This window comes from Dryobates pubescens, chromosome 13 (assembly GCF_014839835.1).
Source record: "Dryobates pubescens isolate bDryPub1 chromosome 13, bDryPub1.pri, whole genome shotgun sequence".
Taxonomy (NCBI): domain Eukaryota; kingdom Metazoa; phylum Chordata; class Aves; order Piciformes; family Picidae; genus Dryobates; species Dryobates pubescens.
In genome coordinates, this window is record NC_071624.1 from 1160890 (window position 1) to 1186617 (window position 25728).

The 25728-nt window shown below is 61.3% G+C and overlaps 1 protein-coding gene across 1 annotated transcript in view; it reads right to left on the minus strand.

The window, feature by feature from the left end:
• Window positions 1–22776, minus strand: part of EPHB1 (EPH receptor B1) — a 58580-nt gene extending 35804 nt beyond the window's left edge. The window contains exons 1-2 of the mRNA XM_054166175.1: window positions 22594–22776; window positions 884–948 (exon numbers count right to left, since the gene is read on the minus strand). Coding sequence (XP_054022150.1) covers window positions 884–948; window positions 22594–22651 — 123 coding nt within the window. The 5' untranslated portion in view covers window positions 22652–22776. The remainder of the gene's footprint in view (window positions 1–883; window positions 949–22593) is intronic.
• Window positions 22777–25728: the final 2952 nt, after the last annotated feature.

Genomic DNA, 25728 nt, shown 5'->3' on the forward strand with positions numbered 1-25728 from the left:
ATCTTCCCCCACCAGCACTCCTCTCCTCCCTAGCTTGTCTCTCACTTTATCTGCCAGGGGAATGTGAGTCAGGTTATTTTATGCCTCCATTCCTCAAAGGCTGGTATGATATAAAAAAGATGTTTTAAGTGCCTCAGGGTGTTTTGTTCCTCATTACTTCATAAAAGTGACATTAATAGCCAGGGAAGAGCACTGCCGAGTGCAATTATGGATGATGTTCCAGGTAGGAAAGCTGCTTGGAGCCTGCTAATGCTGCCTAATTACAAAGGCTTCTGGCACAGGGAGAGGCAAGGCACGAGCTGGGGACAGACCCTTCTTCACCTGGGAGGAGGACAGGCACAGGAGGGGAGATCACAGAAACACTCAGGTTGGAAGAGACCCTCAGGAACATCAAGTCCAACCCAGCACCCTACTCCACAGGGGTCACCCCTGAACCAGAGCCCCAAGCACCACATCCAAACCACCTTCAAGCACATCCGGGGCTGGTGACTCCACCACCTCCCTGGGCAGCACATTCCAGTCCCTGACCACTCTGGATGGGAACATCTTCACCTACTGTCCACTCTAAACCTAGCAGGTTGAGGCCATCCCCCATTGCTCTGTCACTAATGACCTGTGAGAAGAGACCAGCAGCAGCCCTCCACAGCCTCCTTTCAGGTAGTTGCAGAGAGCACATGGGGAGCCAGGAGGGAGCCAGGAGAGCTCCACATTGAATGAGAGCCTGGGACCAGCCCTGGAGCAGCCACACAGCTCAGCATGGCAGCGTCCTGGCCACCCCACGGGGCACTGCTGCTCCCACTGGGACTTCCTCAGATGCCCACCAGCGTTTTGAGGTGGAGAGGTGAAGCCCCAGAGCTGGCACAAGGCTCAGCTGGACACTTACCCCTGAAGGAGGGTTGGCAGTCCAGCCCAGCTCGGCCGTCGCCGTCCTCGTGTCCATCAAGGTCTCTGGGGAAGCAAGAAAAGCAAACTGGTTACTGCCAAAGCCCTCCACGACCCTGGGAGCACACAGCCACAGGGCAGACCTCCAGCTGCCTTCACAGAGCAGCCTTGGAGCTGCTCAGGGAGAGAGCAGCAGGCACCCTACTACCCTTGAATGGTGGAGTCTCCATCTCTGGAGGCATCCCAAACCCCTCTGGATGTGTTCCTGTGTGATCATGGTTTAGGTGACCCTGCCTTGGCACTGGATGATCCAAGCTCAGCTTGGAAGGGGCCCCAGAGACGATCTGCTCCAACCCCCTGCCGTGGGCAGGGACACCTCTCAGCTAGAGTTGGCTGCTCAAGGTCTCATCCCCCCCGGCAGGAGGCAGCCACAGCCTCCCTGGGCAGCCTGCGCCAGAGTCTCAGCAGCCTGGCACTGAAGAACTTCTTCCTCAGCTCCAGTCCGACCCTGCTCTGCCTCAGCTCCAAACCATTCCCCCTTGGCCTGTCTCAGCCAGCCTGAGGAGAAGCCTCCCTGCAGGGGGATGTGCAGAGGTGCCTTCCACCCGCGGCGCTGTCTGCGGCACACGGCTGAGCCGCGCGGGGTTTATCCTTTTACAAACAAAAACAAAGCGAAGCGAAACAACCCAAACACCAACCGATAAAACACAACAAGCAGAACAGCGAGAGCAACAACAGACAGAGACAGATGGGCAGCCCCCTCCAGGTTGCATTTGTTGGTTCGCAGCAGGCAGGCTCGCAGATTGATGTCCTTCCCCTCCCCTGGCTCTCCCGGGCGGCAGCAGGAGATGCGCTGCCCCGGGCTGGCAGAGCCCGGGGGCCCCGCTGCCCTCCCCGCTGTCCCGTACCCGGGGCGGCACCAGGACAAGAGGAGCGACCGGAGGAGTGAAGAGTCAGGAAACCAAAGCCGGCCCTGGAAGCGGAGCTGCCGCCCGAGGGCTGCCGTGAGCCCCCGCGGCCGCTGCGGCGATCCCTAGAGGGAAACGCGGCTCCGGTTCCCCTTGCCGGCACGCCCTGTGCTGGCTGCCCCGGCACGGGAAGCGGCACCGGGAGCTCCCCACCCTGCCAAACGTCGCCAGGTCCCTGCCCCGGCTGATGACCAGGCCCGCGGAGAACCGCGGGGGCAGCACAAGGGGCGGGGGGAGCAGCGCAGGACCCTTCGGGGCGTGAGGAGGTGCCTGTGCAGCTGGCTCCCGGGGTGCCTCGCAGGCCAGCGTGGCGTGTGTCCTGCCCGGCGGCAGCCTGCTCCTGCAGAGCAGATGCCTGACCCTCAGTGCCCGCAGGGAGCAGAAGGGCAGGGTGGCCTGCACGCTGCCACAGCACATTGCCACTTGGGTCAGCTTCAGTCCCTTCCTGTTGAGATTCAACCGAGTCATCTGGGCTGGAAAGCTCTTCAGGATCAGCTCCAACCAGTCTCCAACTCTGCCAAGGCTGGGACTAACCATGGCCTTGGCATCTCTGCCTTTCACAGACAGAGATGGGGACTCAGCCACCTCCCTGGGCAGCCTGTGCCAGGCTTTCAGAACCCTTTCAGTCAAGAAGTTTCTTCTCGTGTCCAACCTAACCCTCCCCTGGTGCAACTTGAGGCCATTTCCTCTCCTCTTGTCACTGGTTACTGGAGTGAAGAGCCCAACCCCTACCTGGCTCCAGCCTCCTCTCAGGGAGAGAGCAAGGAGCTCTCCCTCAGCCTCCTCTTCTCCACACTAAGCAGCCCCAGGTCCCTCAGCTGCTCCTCCCCAGCCTTGTTCTCCAGACCCCTCACCACCTTCCTTGCCCCTCTCTTACCCTTCAGAAGCCAGCTAAAAACAAATCCCAGCTGCAGCTCCTCCCTCAGCTCAGAGCTGGGGGCTTGTGCTCCAGACCTCCTGCAAGCTTCTGCTGCCACCCCCCTCCACCTTCCCACCAGCACCACCACCAAGGCTTCCTCCCCTTGCAAGCAGCCCTGCTCCTGGTGAGGCAGCCACTGAGCCTCACCACAGCCCTTCACACACGCAGGCTGATGTGCCCAGGTGGAAGCAAAAGGCCACACAAGGACCTCCTGCAGCCCCCTCCAGTGAGACTGCATGGGGAGAGCTGCTCAGAGCACCCCCAGATGCTTGGTTCTTCTCCCTGCAGGGGAAACTGAGGCACAGCAGAGCACAGGGTGATGCAGGGCCTGCAGCTGGGCTGGAACCCAGACCTGGCTGCCCCCCACTCAGGTCAGTAAGTGCCAGGAGGCACTTACCTTGCAAGGGTTCATTCAGGAGAGAATTTCATCACCATCTCCCTTCCTGTTCCACACACCTGCAGCTTGCAGCCTGGGGCAGGTTCTGGTTTGCAGCAGGGCACCGACAGAGGGATGCAGCTCTGGTGAAGCCACAGTGTGGGGCAGCAGCACACGAGGAGCAGCTCTGAGCTGACACCCACCAGGGTCCATCCTGGCAGCATCCTCCCGAAGTCTCAGCCCTTCCCTGCTGTTCTGTTCCACCCCAGAAGCTCCAGGAGGAGAAAGCAGCAAGACAGCAGCACAGCACCAATGGCAGCTACCAAAGAGGGAAGCTTCAAAATAATGAAATCAAGAGGGAGAAAGAAAGAAATGGACAAGAACCACAGGAAGGCAGTGGTGGGCAGTGCCCTCCTGCAGCCCAGAGGCAGCTGTGTGCTGGGCTGCAGCCAGAGCAGTGTGGGCAGCAGGCAAGGAGAGGGGATTCTGCCCCCTGACTCTGCTCTGCTCAGACCTCCCTTCCAATCCTGCCTCCAGTGCTGCTGTCCCCAGCAGGAGAAGGACACAGAGCTGCTGGGGAGAGGCCAGAGGAGGCCACAGAGATGCTGCCAGGGCTGGAGCAGCTCTGCTGTCAGCACAGGCTGAGGGAGCTGGGGCTGTGCAGCCTGCAGAGGAGAAGGCTCCAGGGGCACCTCAGAGCTGCCTGCCAGGACCTGAAGGGATCCTGCAGGCAGGCTGGGCAGGGACTGTTCAGAAGGGGCTGGGGGGATAGGACCAGGGGCAGTGGTTTGGTACTGGAGCAGGACAGAGTCAGGTTGGACACCAGGAGGAAGCTCTGCACAGGGAGGCTGGGGAGAGCCTGGCACAGGCTGCCCAGGGAGGGGGCTGAGGCTCCATCCCTGCAGCCATCCAAGCTCAGCCTGCAGGTGTCCCTGGGCAGCCTGCTCCAGCTGGAGCTGTCCCTGGGGCTGCAGGGGTTGGACAGGATGCCCTTGGAGGCTCCCTTCCAGCCCAGTGCAGTCTGTGAATGAGGGAGCCTGAGACACTTGGTTGGAGAAGTCTTCAGGACCTGAGGCAGCGCTGGAGGCAGCTGCCCAGGCTGCAGTGGCCGCAGCCCTGGCGAGGAGAGGAGCAGAGCCGTGGGAGCCGAGCTCAGGGAGTGCAGAGCTGCAGCTTCCCTGTAATGGACACATTACTTTAAACTAAGCCTTCGCCATCTGTTCCACTCCCTAATTATCAATACAAAACCAAACGGCTCCTCACAATTACACCCCTAACGAGGAGAGATGCCAGCAATTAGAATGCAGCAGCAGCCTTGCCACCGAGCAGGGCATCCATCTGGGGTGGCACTCCGCAAGCCAGGCAGGGACTCGCTGCCATCCCGGGCTCCACACAGCCTCCCAGGACGCTGCTGAGAGGTGTCCTGAGTGCAGAGACTCAGGGAGTGCTTAGGTTGGAAGGGAGCTCAAAGCTCATCCAGCTCCAACCTCCTGCCACGGGCAGGGACAGCTCCCTCCAGCACAGGCTGCTCAGGGCCTCATCCAGCCTGGCCCTCAACACCTCCAGGCAGGAGGCAGCCACAGCCTCCCTGGGCAGCCTGTGCCAGGCTCTCCCCAGCCTCACTGCCAGGAACCTCTTCCTCATCTCCAGTCTCAGTCTCTCCTCTCCCAGCTCAAAGCCATTGTTCCTCAGCCTGGCACTCCCAGCCCTTGTCCAGAGTCCCTCCCCAGCTCTCCTGGAGCCCTCCAGGTGCTTGAAGGCTGCTCTGAGCTCTCCCTGGAGCCTTCTCTTCTGCAGGCTGCACAGCCCCAGCACTCCCAGCCTGGCCCCACAGGGGAGGTTCTGCAGCCTCTGATCATCTTCAGGGCTTCCTCAGGCCCCACAGCAGGAGAGCTGCAGTGCAGAGGAGCAGAGGCCAGGCTGGTACCACTCAAGCAGTGAGGCTCAAGTCAGACCTTTAGAGTGAGAGCAGCCAGGCATGGAGCAGGCACTTGATGCCACCCTGCCAACAACCCTTCCCAACAGGATTTAAGCCTCTTCCCAAGAAACTCTTCAAAACAGTTGGGGCTGGAAGAGGCCCTGAGCAGCCTGGGCTGGTGGGAGGTGTCCCTGCCCAAGCTGGATGAGCTTTAAGGTCCCTTCCAACCCAGCCCATTGTATGGACCTGTGGATAAGCCATCCTGAACTGAAGCTGAGCCTATTCCTGAAACCCCCATCCTGAATTATTTCAGCTGCCCCCAACATGGGAGGCCCCTGCTGAGTGCCACCAGAAGGTTTGAGCTCTCCCTGGCAAGGAGCAGGGTCTGCCTTTGGGCAGAGAGGGACGAGGGCAAGGAGCCCAACCCCACGCCCCCAGCTTCTGCCGTTGCCATCAGAGTCGTGACAATAAACCTACTGCCCAGGGAGGCCAGCAGAAAACTTCTCTGAGTGCTGCACTCCTCACTAGGTGCCTGGGGAACAGGGACCCCCTCCCCAGGGAGGCAGGAAGCTCTCACTCCTGCGAGGAGATAACAGCAAGAAGCAGCCTGAGGCACTCGAAAGCAAATGCTTGGGCATATGCAGAGAGACACAGGCAGGGCTGAGACAGCCAAGAGGAAAAAGATAGAAATTAAGCAAAATAAGGAGAGAGGAGGCTTGCTAACAACAGATGGGGAGAGAGAGATTTGGAAAGGATGCCAGCTGCTGGGAACCAGCCCCCCGAGCTGCGTGGGGAGCCGAGGGGCGCTGTGGGTAACGGCACCCCGGGAGGGACAGGGCCCCCACAAGGGGCAGGGTGAGGGTGGCCACAGAGGGCTCAGTCCCAGCTCTGAAGGGGCAGAGGATGCCCCACGGGGCCCTGGCAGAGCGCAACATGAGCCTGACCCAGGGGGTCGGTGCAGCCCCAGCCCCATGCCATAACTTGCTGTAGAGGAAGCACAGAAGACTTTCCCCCCCCAGCACAGCCCCATCCTTGCCCCTCTGTTTCCTGCTCCCCGCTGCCAAGCTGCCTCCCTGCCCCCTCTCTCCCCAGAGCTGCGGCAGAACCGGCCCGAGGGAGCGCACAGCTCGGGAAGCTTCCGGCCAAGCCTGCTGACATTCCCGGAGCAGGGAACAATGGAGAGGCAGAGCCAAGCTGCTTCCTCACCGCCAGCACTAAGTGACATTAACTGCTGGGGTGCCACCAGCCCTGCCTTCCTGTGCTTGCCCTGGCCCCAGCCTGCCCCGGGGCTCTCATCAGCACTGCCTGCGCGCTGCTGCTCTGCGCCGCATCTCTCCGTGGCAGCGCTTAGCACCCCCAGCTCCCTCAGCCCTCCTCTAGCCCAGGGGCTCCAGGCCCTTCTCCAGCCTGCCTGCCCTGCTCTGGACAGGCTCCAGCCCCTCCATGTCCTTCCTGCAGGAGGGATCCAGAACTGAACACAGCTCTCCAGGTGTGGCCTCATCAGTGCTGAGCACAGGGGGATGATCCCCTCCTGTCCCTGCTGCCCACCCTGCTTCTGATGCCAGTGGCTTTCCTGGCTCCCAGGGTGCTGCTGGCTCCTGGTCAGCGAGTGCCAGCCAGCACCCACAGGGCCCTCTCAGAGCTGCAGCTCTCCAGCCACACCTCCCCAGGCCTGTAGCTCCCCACGGGGTGGTTGTGACCCAGGTCACATCATCCCACAAGGAGAGATCCAGTAAATCAGAGACAAGCTGCCTGCAAACAAATCACAGGGGAAAGGGAAAGGGAGAGAGGGACAGAGAGGAGAAGAGAGAGAACTGCAAGGAGAGAAGGAAGGAAGTGACTAAGAATTGCCAAAACCAGGCTTGCATGAGAGGGAAAGGCAGACAAAGGGAATCACATGGAACCTGGAGATAAGGGAGGAGATAGCTTCTGAATGCCTTTTGTTTCCAAACTGCAAACCCATTTCAGCAAATCTGGGAGCACAGATCCATGGAATGGTTCAGGCTGGAAGGGACCTCAAGGCTCAGCCAGCTCCAGCCCCTGCCACGGGCAGGGACAGCTCCCACCAGCACAGGCTGCTCAGGGCCGCAGCCAGCCTGGCCTGGAACACCTCCAGGGAGGGTGGTGAGACACTGGAAGGGGTTGCCCAGGGAGGTTGTGGATTCCCCCAGTGAGCTGGTGTAAGTCAGCTGGGATTCCCTGACAGCCTCCAGCCAGGGAATGAGTCAGCTGGGGAGACAGAGCAGCCAGAAACGTCGCTGGCATCTGCAGCCAGACGTGCCAGGGTGGACTCCAAGGGCACCCAGGCTCCAGGGCTGGGCAGATGGGACACTGCCATGGGCCTGCAGGGGCATCTCACACATCCTGCAGCTGCACCATGCTGGGCTGCAAAGCCACCTCCAAGGCCCCCCGCGCGGAGGCAGCTCCAGAGCAGGGACCCTCAGCTTTGCCCCAGCCCTGTGCTCCTCCTTTGCCTGGGGTCCCCTTCCCCAGGGGATGCTTTGCCTTGCTGCAGGATGGCAGCACCTGTGAGGAGACTGGGCAACCAAAACAGTCACCCTGCCCTGCCCTGCCCTGCAGCAGTGCTGCAGGCAGCTGAGTCAGGGCTGAGCCTTGCCCCCAGCAAAGCTGTGCCCAGCACCAGGCAGCTCCCTCAGCCAGGCTGCCCCCAGCCAGGCTGCCAGGGAGTCCCCGGGGCGAGGGCGGCACCTGGCATCGCCCAGCTCCTGCCCACTGCATCTATCTGAACGTGTCAAAGCCACTCTGCACCGGGGTGGGGAGGCTTGGAAGGGACCTCTGAAGACCCTCGAGTTCAGCCCTGCTGCTAGAGCAGGGGCACAGGGGACCAAAGCCCATGCAGGCTTTGAAGGTCTCCAGAGACTCCACAGCCTCTCTGGGCAGCCTGCCCCAGGGCTGCAGCACCCTGGCAGGAAAGACATCATTCCTCCTGCTGAAATGAAGGGGAAAGCCCTGCCTGGATCCTCTGGAGACACTCTGGCACAGTGCCCTGTTGCCTGCCACCGCGAGGCTGCAAGGGGCTGGAAGGGGCTCTGGCAATGCCAACAGGTCCTGCACCAAGGGCAAAGCAGACCCTGCTGGGCTTGGCTCTGCTCTGGCCCCAAATGCAGCCTCCTGGAATGCCCTTCGAGCCAGCCCAGCCTTGGGCTAGGCTTCTGCCAAACTGCTGCCTGCCTGCCTGCCACACAAAGAGCAACACCAGGTCCTCTGTCCCACCACAGCCCCTGTGCCAGGGGCCCTGGAGCTCACACTCTGGGAGAACACAAACCAGAGCTGCACTAAGCCAGCCCTAACTCCCCACCCTCTGCTCAGGGCTCTGCTTATGCTGAGCAGGCACCGAGCTGCTGAGCAGCCACAGCTCCCACCAGGAAGGAAAAGGAGGAGGAGGAGGAGGAAGAGGAGGATGCTGGCAGGAGGCAAGGCTTGGCAGCCAGCCTGGCCAGCACACCCCTGCCTCCAGCCCCAGTGCCTGCACGGGTACGAGCTGGGCAAAGGCTGCAGCATGGGGACAGGCAGCTGCTCTGGGCACTCTTCTGCCCTCCTCAGCAGGATGTCCCCGTCCCAAAGCACAGGGATTTGGTGTGGGCAACACCTCACCAGCACACCTGGAACACAGCACTGCAGGGGGGCAAGCAAGGAGAGCTCCACCAGAGGCAGCTCTGGCAGCCTGGGCAGCACTCAGCCCCCAGGAGCCAAGCAAGGAGAGCTCCACCAGAGGCAGCTCTGGCAGCCTGGGCAGCACTCAGCCCCCAGGAGCCAAGCAAGGAGAGCTCCACCAGAGGCAGCTCTGGCAGCCTGGGCAGCACTCAGCCCCCAGCCCCCAGGAGCCAAGCAAGGAGAGCTCCACCAGAGGCAGCTCTGGCAGCCTGGGCAGCACTCAGCCCCCAGCCCCCAGGAGCCAAGCAAGGAGAGCTCCACCAGAGGCAGCTCTGGCAGCCTGGGCAGCACTCAGCCCCCAGGAGCCAAGCAAGGAGAGCTCCACCAGAGGCAGCTCTGGCAGCCTGGGCAGCACTCAGCCCCCAGGAGCCAAGCAAGGAGAGCTCCACCAGAGGCAGCTCCAACCTGGCAGCCTGGGCAGCACTCAGCCCCCAGGAGCCAAGCAAGGAGAGCTCCACCAGAGGCAGCTCTGGCAGCCTGGGCAGCACTCAGCCTCCAGGAGCCAAGCAAGGAGAGCTCCACCAGAGGCAGCTCCAACCTGGCAGCCTGGGCAGCACTCAGCCCCCAGGAGCCAAGCAAGGAGAGCTCCACCAGAGGCAGCTCTGGCAGCCTGGGCAGCACTCAGCCCCCAGGAGCCAAGCAAGGAGAGCTCCACCAGAGGCAGCTCCAACCTGGCAGCCTGGGCAGCACTCAGCCCCCAGGAGCCAAGCAAGGAGAGCTCCACCAGAGGCAGCTCTGGCAGCCTGGGCAGCATGCAGCCCCGGGAGGTGCTGTGAGCTGCAGCAGGGGTGAGGGGTGGTGCTGGCACGAGTGGCACAGCTCTGTTTCACACTGTGCCAGCTCTGCTCATTTTTCAAGTGGCCCCAGTTGATGATAAACTTCCTCTTGAGCTCAGCTCCACAGCCACCTCTCCTGCTGCTGACAGGGCCCCATCCTCCCCGATTGTGCTTCCCTCTCTGACATCAATCACCTGGAGTGCAGGCTGTGCTCGGGGCCTCATTACTGTTCATCATCTCCTGCACCACACAGCTGTCACAGCCTCGCCAACCCTGCCACCCCCAGCAGCCCTTCAGCAGGGCAGGCAGTGGGGGGAGAAGGCACCCCCAGCTCAGCAGAGCGTGAGGAGCTGCCCATGCATCTCCTGCACAGCTCCTGGAGGGCAGGGCTGCAGCACCCCAGCACGCTGCTCGTGGCACGGCTCCGGAGGGCGGCAAGGGGCAAGGGGAGCTCGCTGCATGCAAGCACCCAGAAGAGGCAGGGGTGGCAGCAGCTCTGGCAGAGGCCCCTCGATGGCCAGGAGGATCTCCTTCAGCAAGCTGTGCCCCAGCAGGGAAACCTCCTTCAGAAGAGGTGGCAGAAACTCTCTGCTCCCCAGCCTTAAAGCAGAAACTCCTTTAGGAGGGAAGGAGGGGGAGCTGGGCACAGGGACAGCAAGAAGGTCACCAAGCCCTCTCTGGGGTAGCTCCCAGGCAGCATCCTGGAATGCTTTGGGTGGAAAGGGACCTCAAAGCTCATCCAGCTCCAGCCCCTGCCCTGGGCAGGGACCTCTCCCACCAGCACAGGCTGCTCAGGGCCTCATCCAGCCTGGCCCTCAACACCTCCAGGCAGGAGGCAGCCACAGCCTCCCTGGGCAGCCTGTGCCAGGCTCTCCCCAGCCTCACTGCCAAGAGTTTCTTCCTCCTCTCCACTCTCAGTCTCCTCTCTCCCAGCTCAAAGCCATTGTCCCTCAGCCTGGCACTCCCAGCCCTTGTCACAGGTCTCTCCCCAGCTCCCTTCTCCATCTCCTCAGCACCAATGGTGCCTCCAGCCCCACAAGGGTACTGCAGATTAATGCAGAGGAGGAGGTCCCTGGCACACTGCACACGGTAACCACAGCCTCAGCAGGGCCCTTCAGGCAACAGCCACACCAAGGCACCAGCTGCTGGCACATCGCTGCAGGAGCCAAGCAGAAGGCAAGCAAGGGAGCACCCAAGGGTGCCCCTGGCCATGGGGTGCCCACCACGACTGGCCTGATGGCTTTTTGTTAGAGGAAGTGCCACCAGCTTCCAGGTGGTCAGTGGCCCTGCAGGGAGCTGACCCCTGCCTGCTGTGCCCCTGCCCAGCACCCATGGCTCAGGGACCTGCCTGCTGTGCCCCTGCCCAGCACCCATGGCTCAGGGACCTGCCTGCTGTGCCCCTGCCCAGCACCCATGGCTCAGGGACCTGCCTGCTGTGCCCCTGCCCAGCACCCATGGCTCAGGGACCTGCCTGCTGTGCCACTGCCCAGCACCCATGGCTCAGGGACCTGCCTGCTGTGCCACTGCCCAGCACCCATGGCTGAGGCTGGCATCCTTGCCCTCCAGCCTGGCTCAGGGACCTGTGTCCCCGCACGGAGCCTGGGGGGGTGCAAAGCTTTGGCAGCTGCCCCCAGCCCTGAGTGGCCACAGGGAGGTCAGGATGCCTTCAGAGTGTGTCAAGGGTTGGAAGGGACCTCTGGCTGTCATCCAGCCCAAGGGGCACCCAGGGCAGGGCACCCAGAACACGTCCGGGGGGGGTGGAAAGCCTCCAAGGCAGGCCCATGAGGTCAGCTCCTAGACGGCCACCTCTGGTGCTGGTGTCTCAAGCTCTCCACCTCCCCCCTCCCGTGGAGGGGAAACACCCTCAGAGCCCCGGAGAGCACAGCAGGAGGGGGAAACCCTGGGAGCTGCCTCTGCAGCAGGCCATCCATCACTGCCAGGAGGGTGGCCCCAGAGGCTCGGCTCAGCTCCCCCAGCATCCCAGCCCCAGGAGGCAGGGGGTGCCCTGCGGCGCGGCCGCCCTGGCACACGCGGAGCCGGCGCGCGGCACCGGGGCAGGCACACAGAAGGGAAGGAGCCATCAATCTGGGGGAGCTGGAGGAAATGAAATCATTATGTCTGCAGCTACAACATCCCCAAGAACAAATTTCCTGCCTGGATAATAAATGGGTTCTTTTGTTTCACGTTGGCCCCAGCCACGTGACGCTCTTGGCCTGTTCCTCATCCAAAACATCTCCGCTGCACAAACACCCTCAGCTCAGCTGCTGCCAGCGTGGTGTCCCTGGAGCAAGGTGGAACAACCACCCCCCCGAGGCAAAACTGATCCAATCTGGGTCTGCGGGCTCCCCCACAACCCCTGCGGGCTCCCCCACAACCCCTGCGGGCTCCCCCACAACCCCTGCGGGCTCCCCAGCCCGCGGGCAAGCGACTCAGAGAGCCCCAAAGTAGCCAACCCTGGCTGGAGAGCACAAAATGCAGCCCTGGAGAGGCAGCCCTGGGGCAGTGCCTGCAGGGAATAAGCCCTGAGAGAAAAGGTCAGGGTGGGAAGATGTGCCCTGGTGGGCATGAGAGCCAAGGGCAGCCTGGGGAGCAGCAAGCAGAGTGTGGCCAGCAGGGCTGGGGAGGGTCTGCTGCCCCTCTGCTCTGCCCTGCTGAGACCAGTGCTGGGCTCCACAGCTCAGGGGAGACAGAGAGCTGCTGGGGACAGCCCAGGGCAGGCTGTGAGGATGAGGAAGGACTGGAACAGCTCTGCTGTGAGGAGAGGCTGAGAGCCCTGGGGGTGCTGAGGGTGGAGAGGAGAAGGCTGAGAGGGATCTGATCAATGCCTCTCAATAGCTGAGGGCTGGGGGTCGGGAGGCAGGGGCCAGGCTCTGGCTGGTGGTGCCCAGGGACAGGACAAGGACCAACAGGGGTGCCAGGTGTGCCAGGCTGGGTGAGGGGCTGGCTCCCAGGCACGCTGTGGGCATTGGGGCAGGTGCTGCAGGCTGGCACTGCTGCTGCCAGCCATTAGTGCAGTGTTAGTTCAGGTAATAAAGAGCAAGGCCTGAGGAGCAGCCTGGGGATTCAGATTTACAACTTGTATCCAATCCAGGGGCTGTAAAACCTCCCCTGGTTGGTGAGCTCCTTGCCAACTTCATAAAGCAGCCTTGATGATTATTGTTTTCTGACTCTGCTGCCCCTGCCTGTGTGGGTGCTGCACATAAACATTGGCACTTTGATTCATTCAAGACTGGAGAAAGCTTTCAAGGTAACCTATGAGGCATACTCCAAATGCCTCCAAGGCAGCCCAGCCTCCCCTCAGCACCACAGAGCCTGAAAGAAAGAAGGGGAAATGTGCCTTGCCTTGCAGCACCACCTCCAAACACTGCCTGGGCTGCTGGCGTGGGGGAGGGCTACGCCTGGCACAGGGCTCTTGGGCAGTCACCTGCCCACTGCTCTCCCCGGTGCCCCCTCAGCAGGCAGCCCCTGGGGTGCTGCCCAGGCTGTCCCACTGCTTGGAGACAGAGAAACCATTTCCTCCCAGGTTATGGACACAGAGCCAGGCTGGGGCAGGAGGGGCTGAGAGCAGCCTGGGGGAGAAGGCCTTGGGGGGGTCAGGTGGTGACAAACTCCCCAGGAGCCAGCACTGGGCCCTGGCAGCCCAGAGCCAGCTGAGTGCTGAGCTGCAGCCAGAGCAGGGAGAGAGCAGCACAGGGAGGGGATTCTGCCCCTCTGCTCTGCCCCCACCTGCAGCACTGCCTCCAGCTCTGGGGCCCCCAGCACAGGAAGGACCTGGAGCTGCTGGAGAGGCTCCAGAGGAGGCCATGAGGATGAGCAGAGGCTGCAGACCCTCCCCTGTGGGGCCAGGCTGGGAGTGCTGGGGGCTGGAAGCAGATCTCTTCTAGGTCCCTCTCAACCCAACCCACTCTGTGGTTCCGTGCCCTGAGCAGGGGAGACCAGAAGCTTCCCCGGCCCCGGGCAGCCCCGGCGGCAAAGCCCAGCGCTGGCACACAAAGGCAGCGCTGGAGGCTGCCCTAAGCAGCATCCTCCTCAGAGCCCCTTTGCTCGGGGCTCGGCCGCAGCCTGCCGCAGTTAATGAGCAGCTCTTAGCTGCTTTCAGCAGGCTCTGGAAGGAGCCTTTCAGCTCAGCAGCCTCCTGCGTGTGCGAGGTGCTGCCAGGCGCTGCAGCAATCAGCGCTCGGCAGAGCAGCCGGCACAAAGGCTGCTCCGGAGCGGGATCCTGAACGCCATTAGCTCAGTACCTGGCAGCTCCCACCAGCCCCCCCACACCCCCCCGGCAAGGTCAGCGGCAGCACCACGGCCCGGGGCAGGCACTGCCGGCCGAGGGCTGGAGCTCAGCAGAGCCCTGCCCAGGAGGGGTCCTCCCGTGGGCAGCAGGAGCAGGGCAGGGGTTGTGGCCCTGGGCTCAGCACTGCGGAGGCCAAACCTGGAGTGCTGGGCTCGCTTTTGGGGCCCTCACTCTAAGAAGGACATGGAGGAGCTGGAGCAGGTCACAGCACAGTGCCTCTGTCGAGAGCCTGATCTGCTCAAGTGACTTAGACCCCACCAGCAATTCCCTCTCCAGGGGCAAAGCCTGGGGAGCAAAATCCCCTCCGGCATTAGGCTGCAGCCCAAGCCCGCAGGCTGGGGAGCAGCTCTGTGCATCTCAGGCTTGCCCACAGCCAAGTCCTGCCCTAGCTGGGGCATGGATGCCTTCAAACCCAGCTCCATCAGAAGCAGAGGGCCATGAGGGGAGGGCACAGGGTCACAAAACAGAAAATTAAGGTTGGAAAAGCCCTCTGAGATCATCCAGTCCAAGCAGCAACCCAGCACCACCATGGCCACCAATCCATGGCCCCAAGCGCCATGGCCACAGGGTTCTGGAGCACCTCCAGGGATGGCAAAGGTTCTAAGCAGTCAAAAGCATGGTAGGAAGTCCCTCTGGCAGCACTGTGGTGGTCCTGGAAAGCCAAATGTCCTTCCTTTCACACACCTTGGGCTCAAGTGCAGAGCAGAGCTGATGTCCTGCCGAGCATGGTGACAGCACCCAGCTCCCCCCTGCCCCTGCCTGCCCACCTCACTGCTCAGGGCTTTGGAAAGATGAAGGCAGAGGGATCAGACATCAGAGTGCCCAGCCACCTACCAGGGCCTTCCCCAGCTGCCTCCTCAGGCCATGCCAGCCTGGCCCCCAGCACAGCGCCAGCCTGGCGCCTCCCAGCTCACCCCACACCAGCACCATTCCCCTCCTGAGGATGAGATTTCCTTCCCAGCTCTTCTGCTGGGCTCCTGCCTGCAACTCACAGCCCTTCTCCTCCTGCAGGCTGATTTAAGGTCTTTGAGCAAAAAGCAATTACCCTGATACCAACAGCCCCCTCCCCCCCCCCAGCACCATCAGCAGCCAGCCCCAGCCCCGTGGCTCAGGAAGCAGCTGGAGCAAGTGGAGGAATCTACAACCTCCCTGGGCAACCCCTTCCAGTGTCTCACCCCCACTGGAGGTGCTCAGGGCCAGCCTGGCTGAGGCCCTGGGCAGCCTGTGCTGGTGGGAGGTGTCCCTGCCCATGGCAGGGGGCTGGAGCTGGCTGACCTCGAAGGTCCCTTCCAGCCCAACCCATTCCATGCATCTCTGCTGACCGTGGGGCTGTAGGGATCAGCTGCTCTCAGGCTCCCCTCCTACTCCTATCTCATCAGGTTCAGGGTGAAAGAAGCAAAGCCAAAGGAGTCTTCCTCAGGCAGGGCTGGGCACAGAGCCCCTTCCCCTTTGAACTGCTGCCTCTGTGATTCTGCACCGCAGGGCTCCCAGCAGGAGCTTATTAAAGCCAGAGCAGAGCACGTCTGCTTTAATAGTAATTAGGTCACCCTGGGTTGTGGGCTTAACAGGCAAAAAATATAATTATTTAGAAACATCGAGTTGAAATGCCAAAGAGTCTTAATGGAGCTCAGCTAATTAACCAATTTCAACTGAGAAACTGATTAGCTTAGGGAAAAAAAAAAGAAGCAGGCAAGGAAAAAATCAATGATCATAGACAACACCACTTTCTTTTAACAGGTTGTTTTCTTGCAGCACTCCTCAATTGCATGAAAGGAGACCAACAACCCCTGCTAACCAAATATTATTGTAATTAAATATGCAGCAGAAAGCCTCTTCAATTATTCAGAGGACTGATAACACTTGTTTCTAATTGGGGCGGTGGGAGAGGCTTCCAGGAGCAGAGATTCTGCACATCAGCTGCCTCCAGCTGCAGAGGCAAACCCCACAGGAGTGGATGTGGCATTGGCACAGCTCTGGCCACCACTCTCATAGACTCATAGAATTGTTTGGGTTGGAAAAGACCTCTGGGAGGCCAACCAGCAACCCAACCCCACCATGGCCACCAAACCCTGGCCCCGAGTGCCACGGCCACATCCTTCTGGAGCTCCTCCAGGCACGGGGACTCCACCACCTCCCTGGGCGGCCTCTGCCAGGCCCTGACCACTCTGGCACCAAAGGCATTTCTCCTCCTCTCCAACCTCAGCCTCCCCTGGCACAATTCCAGGCCATTGCCTCCCCTTCCATCCCCTGAGACTGGGGAGCGCAGCCCAAGCCCCCACCCTGGCTGCAGCTTCATCTGTCCTGTAGGAAGCAGGCTGGGGGCAGAGAGATGCTTCCCAGAGGCAGGAACGTGGCTCAGCTGGTCCTTGCTCTCTGGATGGTTGCTCCTAGCTCAGAGGGGTAGGTGACTGATGGCCAGCTGCCAGGTTTCACACCGTGTCCTGATGGCAGCCTCCTTCCCCAGCAGAGCAGCAGTAGGAGCAGCAGCCCCTGGGTGGATCATTATAATTCACCATAGGAAATTACAAATTAGCTCTGCAGCAGAGGATCCAGGGGTATTGAGATTAGCTATAGAGAGACTACAGAACCTTCCAGCCCATTTATCAAAGCTCTCCCAGCTCCCAACTTCCAGGGAAATGAAGCAATAATAAATATTGAGCCAGGAAAGTTAATCTCCACTGAATGCACTTTAATAATTCAAAAGTTGTGAGGAAGAAAGGCGTCAGGCAGGGAGCCCTCAGCTCCTGCAAACACCAGCACCATGCTTCTCACCCCTCCTCAGGATGGGACTTGTGGAACATGGATGCCACAAACAAACAAAACAAAGCAAAAACCCCGAGGTACAAAAAAAAATCAGCTGTGGACTTTTGCTGGGGGGGAGGGAGAGCCACCCAGGCCTGACACTGCTCTGGGAAGCCACAGAGCTGAGCCACAGTTTGCCCTCACTGTCACCAAGCAGAGGGCCGTGGTGCCCCTGCCTGCTGCTGGGTGCTGGCTGCACCAGCCCTGTGCCCCCTCTCCAGCTGCTCCCTTTTGGAGGGGCTTCATCTTCAGCCCCACAAAGCTGGGCTGCTCAGCAAGCAGCTCAGGGCCCCAGGGCCACCCAAGGTCCCAGCTCTCTCCTGACTCTGCTCTGGCTTCACACCATCCCCTCCTGCACATCTCTGCTCCTGCTCCCAGCTCCACTGGGAGCTGATGCCAGGGGCTCAGCTGTAGGAGCCACAGAAGCATGGAAACATTTGGGTTGGACAAGACCTTGAAGATCCAAGTCCACCCAGTCTCCAGCTCTGCCAAGCCAGGGGCTCACCCATGGCCCTCAGCACCACAGCTCTGCCTCTTTCAAACCCCTCCAGGGATGGGGACTCAACCACCTCCCTGGACAGCCTGGGCCAGGCTTGGAGAAGCCTCTCAATCAAGAAGTTTCTTCTAATATCCAACCTAAGCCTGCCCTGGGGCAACCTGAGGCCATTTCCTCTTCTCCTATCACTTGTTCCTTGGGAGCCCAACGACCACCTGGCTCCAGGCCCCTCTCAGGGAGCTGCAGAGAGCAATGAGGTCTCCCTCAGCCTCCTCTTCCTCACACTGAACACCCCCAGCTCCCTCAACTGCTCCTCCCCAGCACTGTTCTCCAGCTTTGTTGCCCTTCTCTGGACCTGCTCCAGCCCCTGGCTGCCCTTCCTGCACCGAGGGAGCTCTGTGCCTTCACAGGCAGGCCTCGATGCATCTGTGTCTCCTGGATCCACATTTGTTTGCCATCCTCACCACCCACAGCCCTTAGCAAGGTGCTCTCGGTCACCAGTGGACTTCCATTTGCACCACAGAGGCTGTGTGAATCACTTCCATCCCACTGGCTCCAGCATCCCCGAGGTTAGGAGCACTCCAGCTTCCTAGCAGTAAAGCCAAGGCCATGCCCTTGCCAGCTGCTGCCCAGCAAGGCTTAGCCTTGCACCAGAACCCTGTGCACAGCGCTGGAGAGCTCAGAGCTTGCAGAAGGAGAGCAAGGTCAAAGTGAACTGCACCTTCACATCCTAATGAACGCTGGGGGGGAACCTTCCTTGCCCCAGCTGTTTGCTCAGCCTCGCCGTGCTGCTCAACAGCTGCTTGTCCTGATTGAGTCCTTCTGGGGGGCACCCTCTGGGCAGTGCCAGCCTGCCAGAGCACGGTGAGCTGGTGCACACAGCCAGCAGAGGCAAGAAAGCCTCCTTGGGCTGGCTGCATCTCTTCTGGAGCAGCCCAGCACACACCACAGACAGCACCCCCTGAGCCGCAGCCTTGCTCCGAGCAGCTCTTGCCTCGGCCTGCCCCCGCCCAGCACTCTGCTGCACCAGGGACCAGCATCTGAGCCGATTACCATCGCCTTCCTCATTGCCCAAGGTATTCCGTTCCCCTTCTCACCAAACCTGACTGTTTCTCTAGCTTGCAGACCCCCTCTCTGCTGGAAACATCAATTATTCAGCACTGCAGCCCGGATCCACAGGCAGAGCAACACACTGGCCTTGCTTCATCTGCAAACACCAACATTTGCTGCAGCTTCCGAGGGCCAACCGTGTCAGGAGCTGCACCCAGGAGGGGCAAGAGGCCACCTTGCAAACCTGCCAGCTTATGCCACAGCAGAGCAGGCCACCAAACACAGGGAAGCAGCAGGCAGCAACCCAGCTGCCATACAGAGATGGTGAGCTGTGGCCACAGGCTCCCCTGCCCCACGCCTGCCGCTCACAGAGCTCCTTCAGGGCCCTTCTTTGCATCACCTGCTCCAAGGCCCTCTTCAGTGTCAAACAAATACCAACGAGGCCAGCACAACGGGCGGGCTTTGCACTCCCAGCTCTGCTTTCTGATCCCTCCACCATCTCCAGCACTCCTTCTCATCTCTAATGAGGCTTCCCGAGCCCAGCCACCACAGCACCGAGTTATTCAACTTCAGGGGAAGGGAAATTCAAAGCTTTAATTAAAGCACAAAAGAAAAGCCAAACCTGCAGCTTAAGAAAGGAGGCCAACGCCAAGCTGAGAAGCTGTCCACGAAACGGGCTGGAGCCGACTCAGGGACGGCCACAGCACGGCCACCTCTGCCACCAGCCCAGCCGCGTTTAGACCCCCCCGGGACAGGAATGCCCCTCCCTCCTCAGGCCTTCAGCTCTTGGCCACAAGGCGCGGCGTGAGGAGCCCCAGGCCAGCAGGACCTTCGGAAGCACAGGGACATTGCCTTGCCTTCCCCCCCACCCCCGAGCCCGGAGCAGGAGGGAAACAGGAAAGCAGGAGGAAGACTGAAGCAAGGCATAATGAGTCAGTGATAACAGCAATTAGTCAAAAGAAAGCACCACAAGCATCTGCAGCCTCAGGCCCCTTTTCCATGACTTGACAAAATGCTTTCCCTCCAGGCTGACGAGAGCTGGGCTCTCATCCTGCCAGGAAGGTTTTTCCCCTTGGGTTTTTGTTTCTTTTTTTTCCCCCCAGACAGCTTGTACAAAAAAAAAAAGTAAAAGCAAGAGCTGGTTAGGCTCCGGCGCTTGCCAGCTCCCTCCCGAACCACTGATTTCCAGCTTCTCCTTGAAAAGCCCTGCTCTGGGCGAAGCAGCTGGGTCCAAGGTGCAAGCCCGGGCGGTGCTGGTGGTCGTGGCGACGGTAAGGGCGGCGCGGCCGCCACCGGCTGCCAGCCCTCGGCGCAGGCACCGCTCCGGCGCCGGCTGCCAGCAGAGGAAGCCCAAAGGATGCCTGCAACAGATGTGCGCATCCCGAGCCAGAACGGGAGGAGAGAGGACGCCCGGAGCGGGCAGCACGCAAGGAGCAGGAGGCGGGCACCAAAGCCCCATGCCCAGCTCTCTCCTGGTCTGCCAGGCAAGCAAGGGAGCCGAGAAGCACGGGAAGAAAATCCGAGCCGGATCTGCCGCTTCCAAGCAGGGCTTCCCACCTCCCTCGCTGTGCTTTGCTTATCGTAGTGCTGCAAGCAGCAACACAGAGCGAAAATCCTGGGTTTGAAAGCAGCAGGGAGATGATGGATAGGCAGGCAGGTAGGCAGATTAAATAGCATCTGTGGAGGAGCTGCACCAAAATGGACATCTGCCCCACCTGACCTCCCACCACCTCCGGCTCTGACAGCTCCCGAGCTACAGGCTGTAACGGCAGCCCATTACCACCCTCTCTATATGCTAAATGTGATTATATTTGGTTCAGCTAGCACGAGAGAGCTCCTGAGTGATTGCAGGGTGTGGGAGACACGGAGTGTGTGTTGCTGTCATCTTCTCGTGTCCCTCTTCCTCTTTGCAAGCCACGAAAAACAAACAAATCACTGTAAGCATCCAGGAGTCAGCTAAGCCACGGGAACTGGTAAAAATGAAGCAGCCAGAGGACAACTCAGCGCAGCGGCTCCACCATCGCCAGATTTGCATGCCACAGGCAAGGAGTTCGCAAGGTTTTATAGAGGATAAAGAGAGAGGACTGCAGGCAGCCCTGGCCCCCACCCCGGCCGCATCCTCCGCCCCCTCCAACCAGGTTCATCTCCCCCCTGCCATCCCAGAAAATAGACTTTTTGTCTCGATGGCTGATTTGGGATGCAGGGAGCCACCTCTCTCTCGGCTGCTTCTGCAGCCTGTGCCAGAGCGAGCTGCAGCCACAGCTTTGCCTTGCTGCTGGAGAGGGCTGGCGGCAGCCCCGGTCCTGCGGCCGCTCCGGGGGGCAGCCCGAGCCCGGGGCAGGTCAGGCTCTAGGAGGTGTTTCAGCTTGGTTAAAGAAACCCACGCCTAAATCTAGCAGATCCACCTCCCGCACCAAGAGGCTCCGTGAGGTTTCAACGAGCTCCACAAAAAGGTTTTCTTTACACCAGCGGTGCCAGCAGACTGTCGCCTTAACTCCACATCAGATCCAATCGCTCTGCCTCGGGAATTCCCAGTCCAAAATCTTCCCTTAAATCTGAGAGCTCTCCCGGGATGGTACTTTCCTATCCAAGTACTTTCCTCAGCAGAGCAGAAAGAACACTGACACTCAACAGATTCGGTTCCCGGCAGAGACGGTGGCTCTGCCAGCCCAGCCTGTGCTCCGGAGGCGGCTAGCGCCGGACCCTGCGTGACACACGGACGTGTCGGACGGACAGACGGACACGACCCTCGGGAGCGCTGTCAGACAGGGACCAAGCCGAGGTCTCCCAGCCAGCAGGCAGCGCCTGAAGGAGCGGCTGACGCTGCCAGTGCCTGCTAGCCAAGTGCTGCTCACAGGTCCTGCACTTCACCAGCGGCTTTGCCACCCGGCAAACGCGCCGCTTGGCACCACCCCTGGGCAAGGCAGCAGCCTCGCCGCCTCGGCTTATCCCCGCAGAGAGGCAACGAGGCAGGAGGACAGAGAAATGCGAAAGCAAACGCCTGGGTCCACCAAAAGGCAGCGCAAAGCAGAGCCTGCAGCAGGGGGGCCTGCCCAACAACCCCCCGCAGACACGCCCGAGAGCGGAGGGCAACCACAGCTAGCATCTCGCCCCCCCCCCCCCCCGCCCCTGGAGACCATCGCAGCCGCGCTCCGACTGCTGAACCAGCTCCGTGCTGCCTGGAGCTGAGCCACCGAGCTCCAGCTGACTCCAGCAGCTTCCCGTTCACCACAACCATGCTCACATCAGCTGAATCCCCCCCGAGAAGGAGCCGAGCCCCGCGCCGGCCAGCAGCCCGGCTTGCCCACGAGACCTCGGGCATCATCTCTCCGTAACTACATCTTTCTTGCTGCCAACAAGCAAGGGGCTGCACCACATTCCCTGCTCACAGGCACCGCTCGAGCGCTGGGCAACCCCTGCCACTACCCTTTTTTGCCCACGTTGCACCAGGAGAAAGAGGCAGCAGCAACATAAAGGAAGAGCCCAACAGTAGCGGCAGCCCTTCCTAAAGCCGTGCCAGCCGCACAGCTGCCATGCACCACCGAGCTGAGCAGGGGCTTGACCTGGTGGTCCTGCCAGGCCCTCCGCATGGAGCCTGGGCGCTGCGGGCAGTGTCCCAGTGCTCGGCAAATCTCACGACTGGATGGGCGACAGGGAAAAGACTTCAGCCCAGCAGCACAGACCTTGCTTCAGTCCTGCATCTGCCCCACGGCTCCACCAACGGACCAAACATCTCCTGGCCCAGGCCAGCTCAAAGGAAGGAAACCCTCTACCCACGCACCTCTTGATGCATCCACCCTCCTCTTCCACAAAGCTCCCCTGAGCTCCGAGGGGTGTGGGGAGGCACAGGAGGAGGAGGATGACCAAAGGCAGTCGTTCGCAACGACCCCGGCGCCCGGAGGTATCCAACATCGCCAGCCCGCGCAGAGCCCTACCCGGGAGGGGATCCAGAGGGTACCTTGGAGGTGTCCCTCACCATGGCACCAAGCAAGGGTCTCCCGAGGACCAGATCTAGAACGGTCTCCCGTCGCACGCACGATCGGTCAGGTTTCCCGGAGCCGTTCCCCAAGAGCCAGAAACACCTTGCGCCCCTTCCCGAGGCCAGCCCCGGCTCGCGGGACGAGCCCCGGGTTGCCAGCCCCGCCTGCGGGCCGGTTCCCGCCGGGATGGGCTGCGGAGGGTGGCTGGCACAGCCCGCCGGTGCCAGGATGGAGCTCGGCGGCCCCCAAAGCGAACGGGCGCTGTGCCGGGAGCCTGCTCCCACGGGATGGCAGCCCCCCGGTACGCTACACGGTGGCGGAGCCGGCTCCCCGGCTGGTCTCCGGTTGCAAACGCCAGCGAGAGGCGCTCCCAGCCCACGCGTAGCCGCGGTGGGCGCAGGGACCGGCGGCTCAAGCATACCACGTTCTTCCCCGCGCCTCCCGCGCTCCGCTCCCGCCTCACCTTCCACGGCGGCCGCAGCGGCGGCCAGGCAGAGCAGCACCACCAGATCCGCAGCCATCGCCTCCCCGGGCCCCGCGCGTCGCTGCTCCGCAGGCGTCAGCCGCTGCCGGCGGGCGGCCGTGAGCGGGCATGGGGTTACGTCCGCGGGCCGCGCCGGGACGAAGGAAGACAGGGCCGAGGCAGGGCCGGGACAGGCCAGGCCAGGCCGATCCGGGGCCGGGACGAGGCCGCGGGACAGGACCGCGCCGCCTCCCCGCGCCGCCCGGGTCACATCGCCGCCGCGAGTGGGGAGCGCGGCCACGCCGCCGCCGGCCCCCGCCGCAGCTCGGCCCCGCCCCCGGGCCCCGCCCCGCCAATCCCCAGGGCGCGCCCCGCCCCCGAGCCCCGCCCCGCCAATCCCCGAGGCCCGCTCCGCCTCCGCCCCGCCCCCGCCCGCCGCCGTCCGAAGGGGGACGGCGCCCCCTGGCGGCCGAACAGGCCCACACCCTCCCGCCGCAGCTTTTCCGCTCAGCGGGACCCCCTGCGCGACGGGGCGGCCCTTGAGCCCTGGGCACGGGGCAGCGGGAAGGGGAGGAGACCGGCTGGTCCTGCCTGCCGTAGCCCAGTTCCCCTCTTTTGCCCTCAAAACGAAGCTGCCGCAAAACCTGTGTCCCCAAACCACTTCTGCCCACACCTCAGGCTCAGAGAGGGCAGCCGCATGCCGACATTTCCTCAGCCTCTCTCCTTCCCCACACCTTCACCATTGCTGCGGGGCCCGAGGTGAGATGGGCACCCAGGCGCAGGGGAGCAGCAGGCTGCCCTCCCTTGCCCAGGAGTCACCAGAGTCCCCAGCCCTCGGCATCCTTCTGCCAGCACCCGTCACCATCAGCCCGAGCCCAAAAGGTCACCCACACACAGGGTGACGTCCTCCTACCCATGAGCTCAGGCAGCATCCGGTGGATGTCCCTCCTGCCCAGCTAGGAGCGATATCAACCTGCAGCTGCTGAGGAAAAGAGCCTTCCAGAAAGAGACTCACCCTGTCCCCCTCACCCGTGCACTGCGTGCCAAGCCAGCTCTGGTTGCCCTTCCCAGGGCTCTGCCTCCCTCCCCTTTGCTCCCTTCCCCAGCCAAACAGCAACCGCCCCCGGCAAGCAGCTCAGCCCACCCCTCCCGCCTTCCTCCTGCTGGGTTCGCGCCTGGCAGCACACACCGGAGAGGACAAAAGTGAGGGCAGGGAAGGCAGCGAGGGCTGCTGCGGGTCAGGGTCACCTGCTGGCGGCCAGGTCGTGTGTCTGCCGCCCTGCTGGGGCCAGCAAACCCCTCACAGAGGTACCGGGCACTGGAAAACCCTCAGCTTGCGGTGGGAGAGGGCACAGAAAGCGCTCAGCGGTGCCACAGGAACCAGAGTTTGCTGCTGTAGTTGTGCAAAATGTGTTTCAAGCAGTTCCTCTTCAGCTGAGCAAATAACAAGGGGGGGGGGGGGGGAATAACTAAAATAAAATTGCCAAGAACCTTCTGGCTAAGTTTTGAGGCAATTCACTTTCATCTTGACAAGGCTTCTTCAATTCCTTCCCATGAATATCTCAGCAATCCAGTTTGCTCACTCAGAGGATCACAGAAAGAAAACTGTGAAGTAAATGTCAGTATTATTTGCATCTTTATCCAGTCTGCCACAAAAGCAGCACCACGTTATTTATCTGATCCAGCACAACTCACTAACAGCTCCAGCATAGAATATTCATGATGCACAAAGCAAAGGGGGGGGGGGGGGGGGAAGGGGAAACAAAGTGAGGGATAAAATGTGAACGGTTTGGAAAGACAAGAAGCAAAGAGCTGAGCCTCGGAGGTACCCGCCGGACCGCCTCAGCTCCGAGGGGTTGGTTGTTCTGGGGTTGCTGCTTTCCCCTCCTCAAATAATTGCTATCAGCTGAAAAAATGGCATTCAGAGACATCTGAGCAGAAAGGAAATGATCCTGAGCGTGCCTGGGGAGGGGAAGGAAACCCAAAATCATGCAGCAAGAGTCTCACACAGCACTTAGAGGATGGCCAAGGGATCAGGCCCAGCCAGCATGGGTTTAGGAAGGGCAGGTCCTGCCTGACCAACCTGATCTCCTTCCATACCCAGGTGACCCGCCTGGTGGATGTGGGGCAGGCTGTGGATGTAGTCTACCTGGACCTCAGCAAGGCCTTTGACACCGTCCCCCATGGCAGACTCCTGGCCAAGCTGTCAGCCCATGGCTTGGATGGGAGCACACTGCGATGGGTTAGGAACTGGCTGGAGGCTGAGCCCAGAGAGTGGTGGTGAATGGTACCACATCCAGCTGGCAGCCAGTCACCAGTGGTGTGCCCCAGGGATCAGTGCTGGGCCCCATGCTCTTTAACATCTTTATTGATGATCTGGATGAGGACATTGAGTCCATCAGCAGTAAGTTTGCAGATGACACCAAGCTGGGGGCAGGAGTTGATCTGCTGGAGGGTAGAGAGGCTCTGCAGAGGGACCTCGACAGGCTGGGCAGATGGGCAGAGTCCAAGGGCATGAGATTGAACACATCCAAGTGCCAGGTGCTGCACATTGGCCACAGCAACCCCATGCAGAGCTACAGCCTGGGGTCAGAGTGGCTGAGAGCAGCCAGGTGGAGAGGGACCTGGGGGTACTGGTTGATGGTAGGCTGAACATGAGCCTGCAGTGTGCCCAGGCAGCCAGGAGGGCCAATGGCATCCCGGCCTGCATCAGGAACAGTGTGGCCAGCAGGAGCAGGGAGGTCATTCTGCCCCTGTACACTGCACTGGTTAGGCCTCACCTCGAGTCCTGTGTCCAGTTCTGGGCCCCTCAGTTTAGGAAGGAGGTTGACTTGCTGGAACGAGTCCAGAGAAGGGCAACAAAGTTGGTGAGGGGCTTGGAACACAGCCCTGTGAGGAGAGGCTGAGGGAGCTGGGGTTGCTTAGCCTGGAGAAGAGGAGACTCAGGGGTGACCTTATTGCTCTCTACAGCTACCTGAAGGGAGGTTGTAGACAGACGGATGTTGGTCTCTTCTCCCAGGCAGCCAGCACCAGAACAAGAGGACACAGTCTCAGGCTGCGCCAGGGGAGATTCAGGCTGGATGTTAGAAAAAAGTTCTATACAGAGAGAGTGATTGCACATTGGGATGGGCTGCC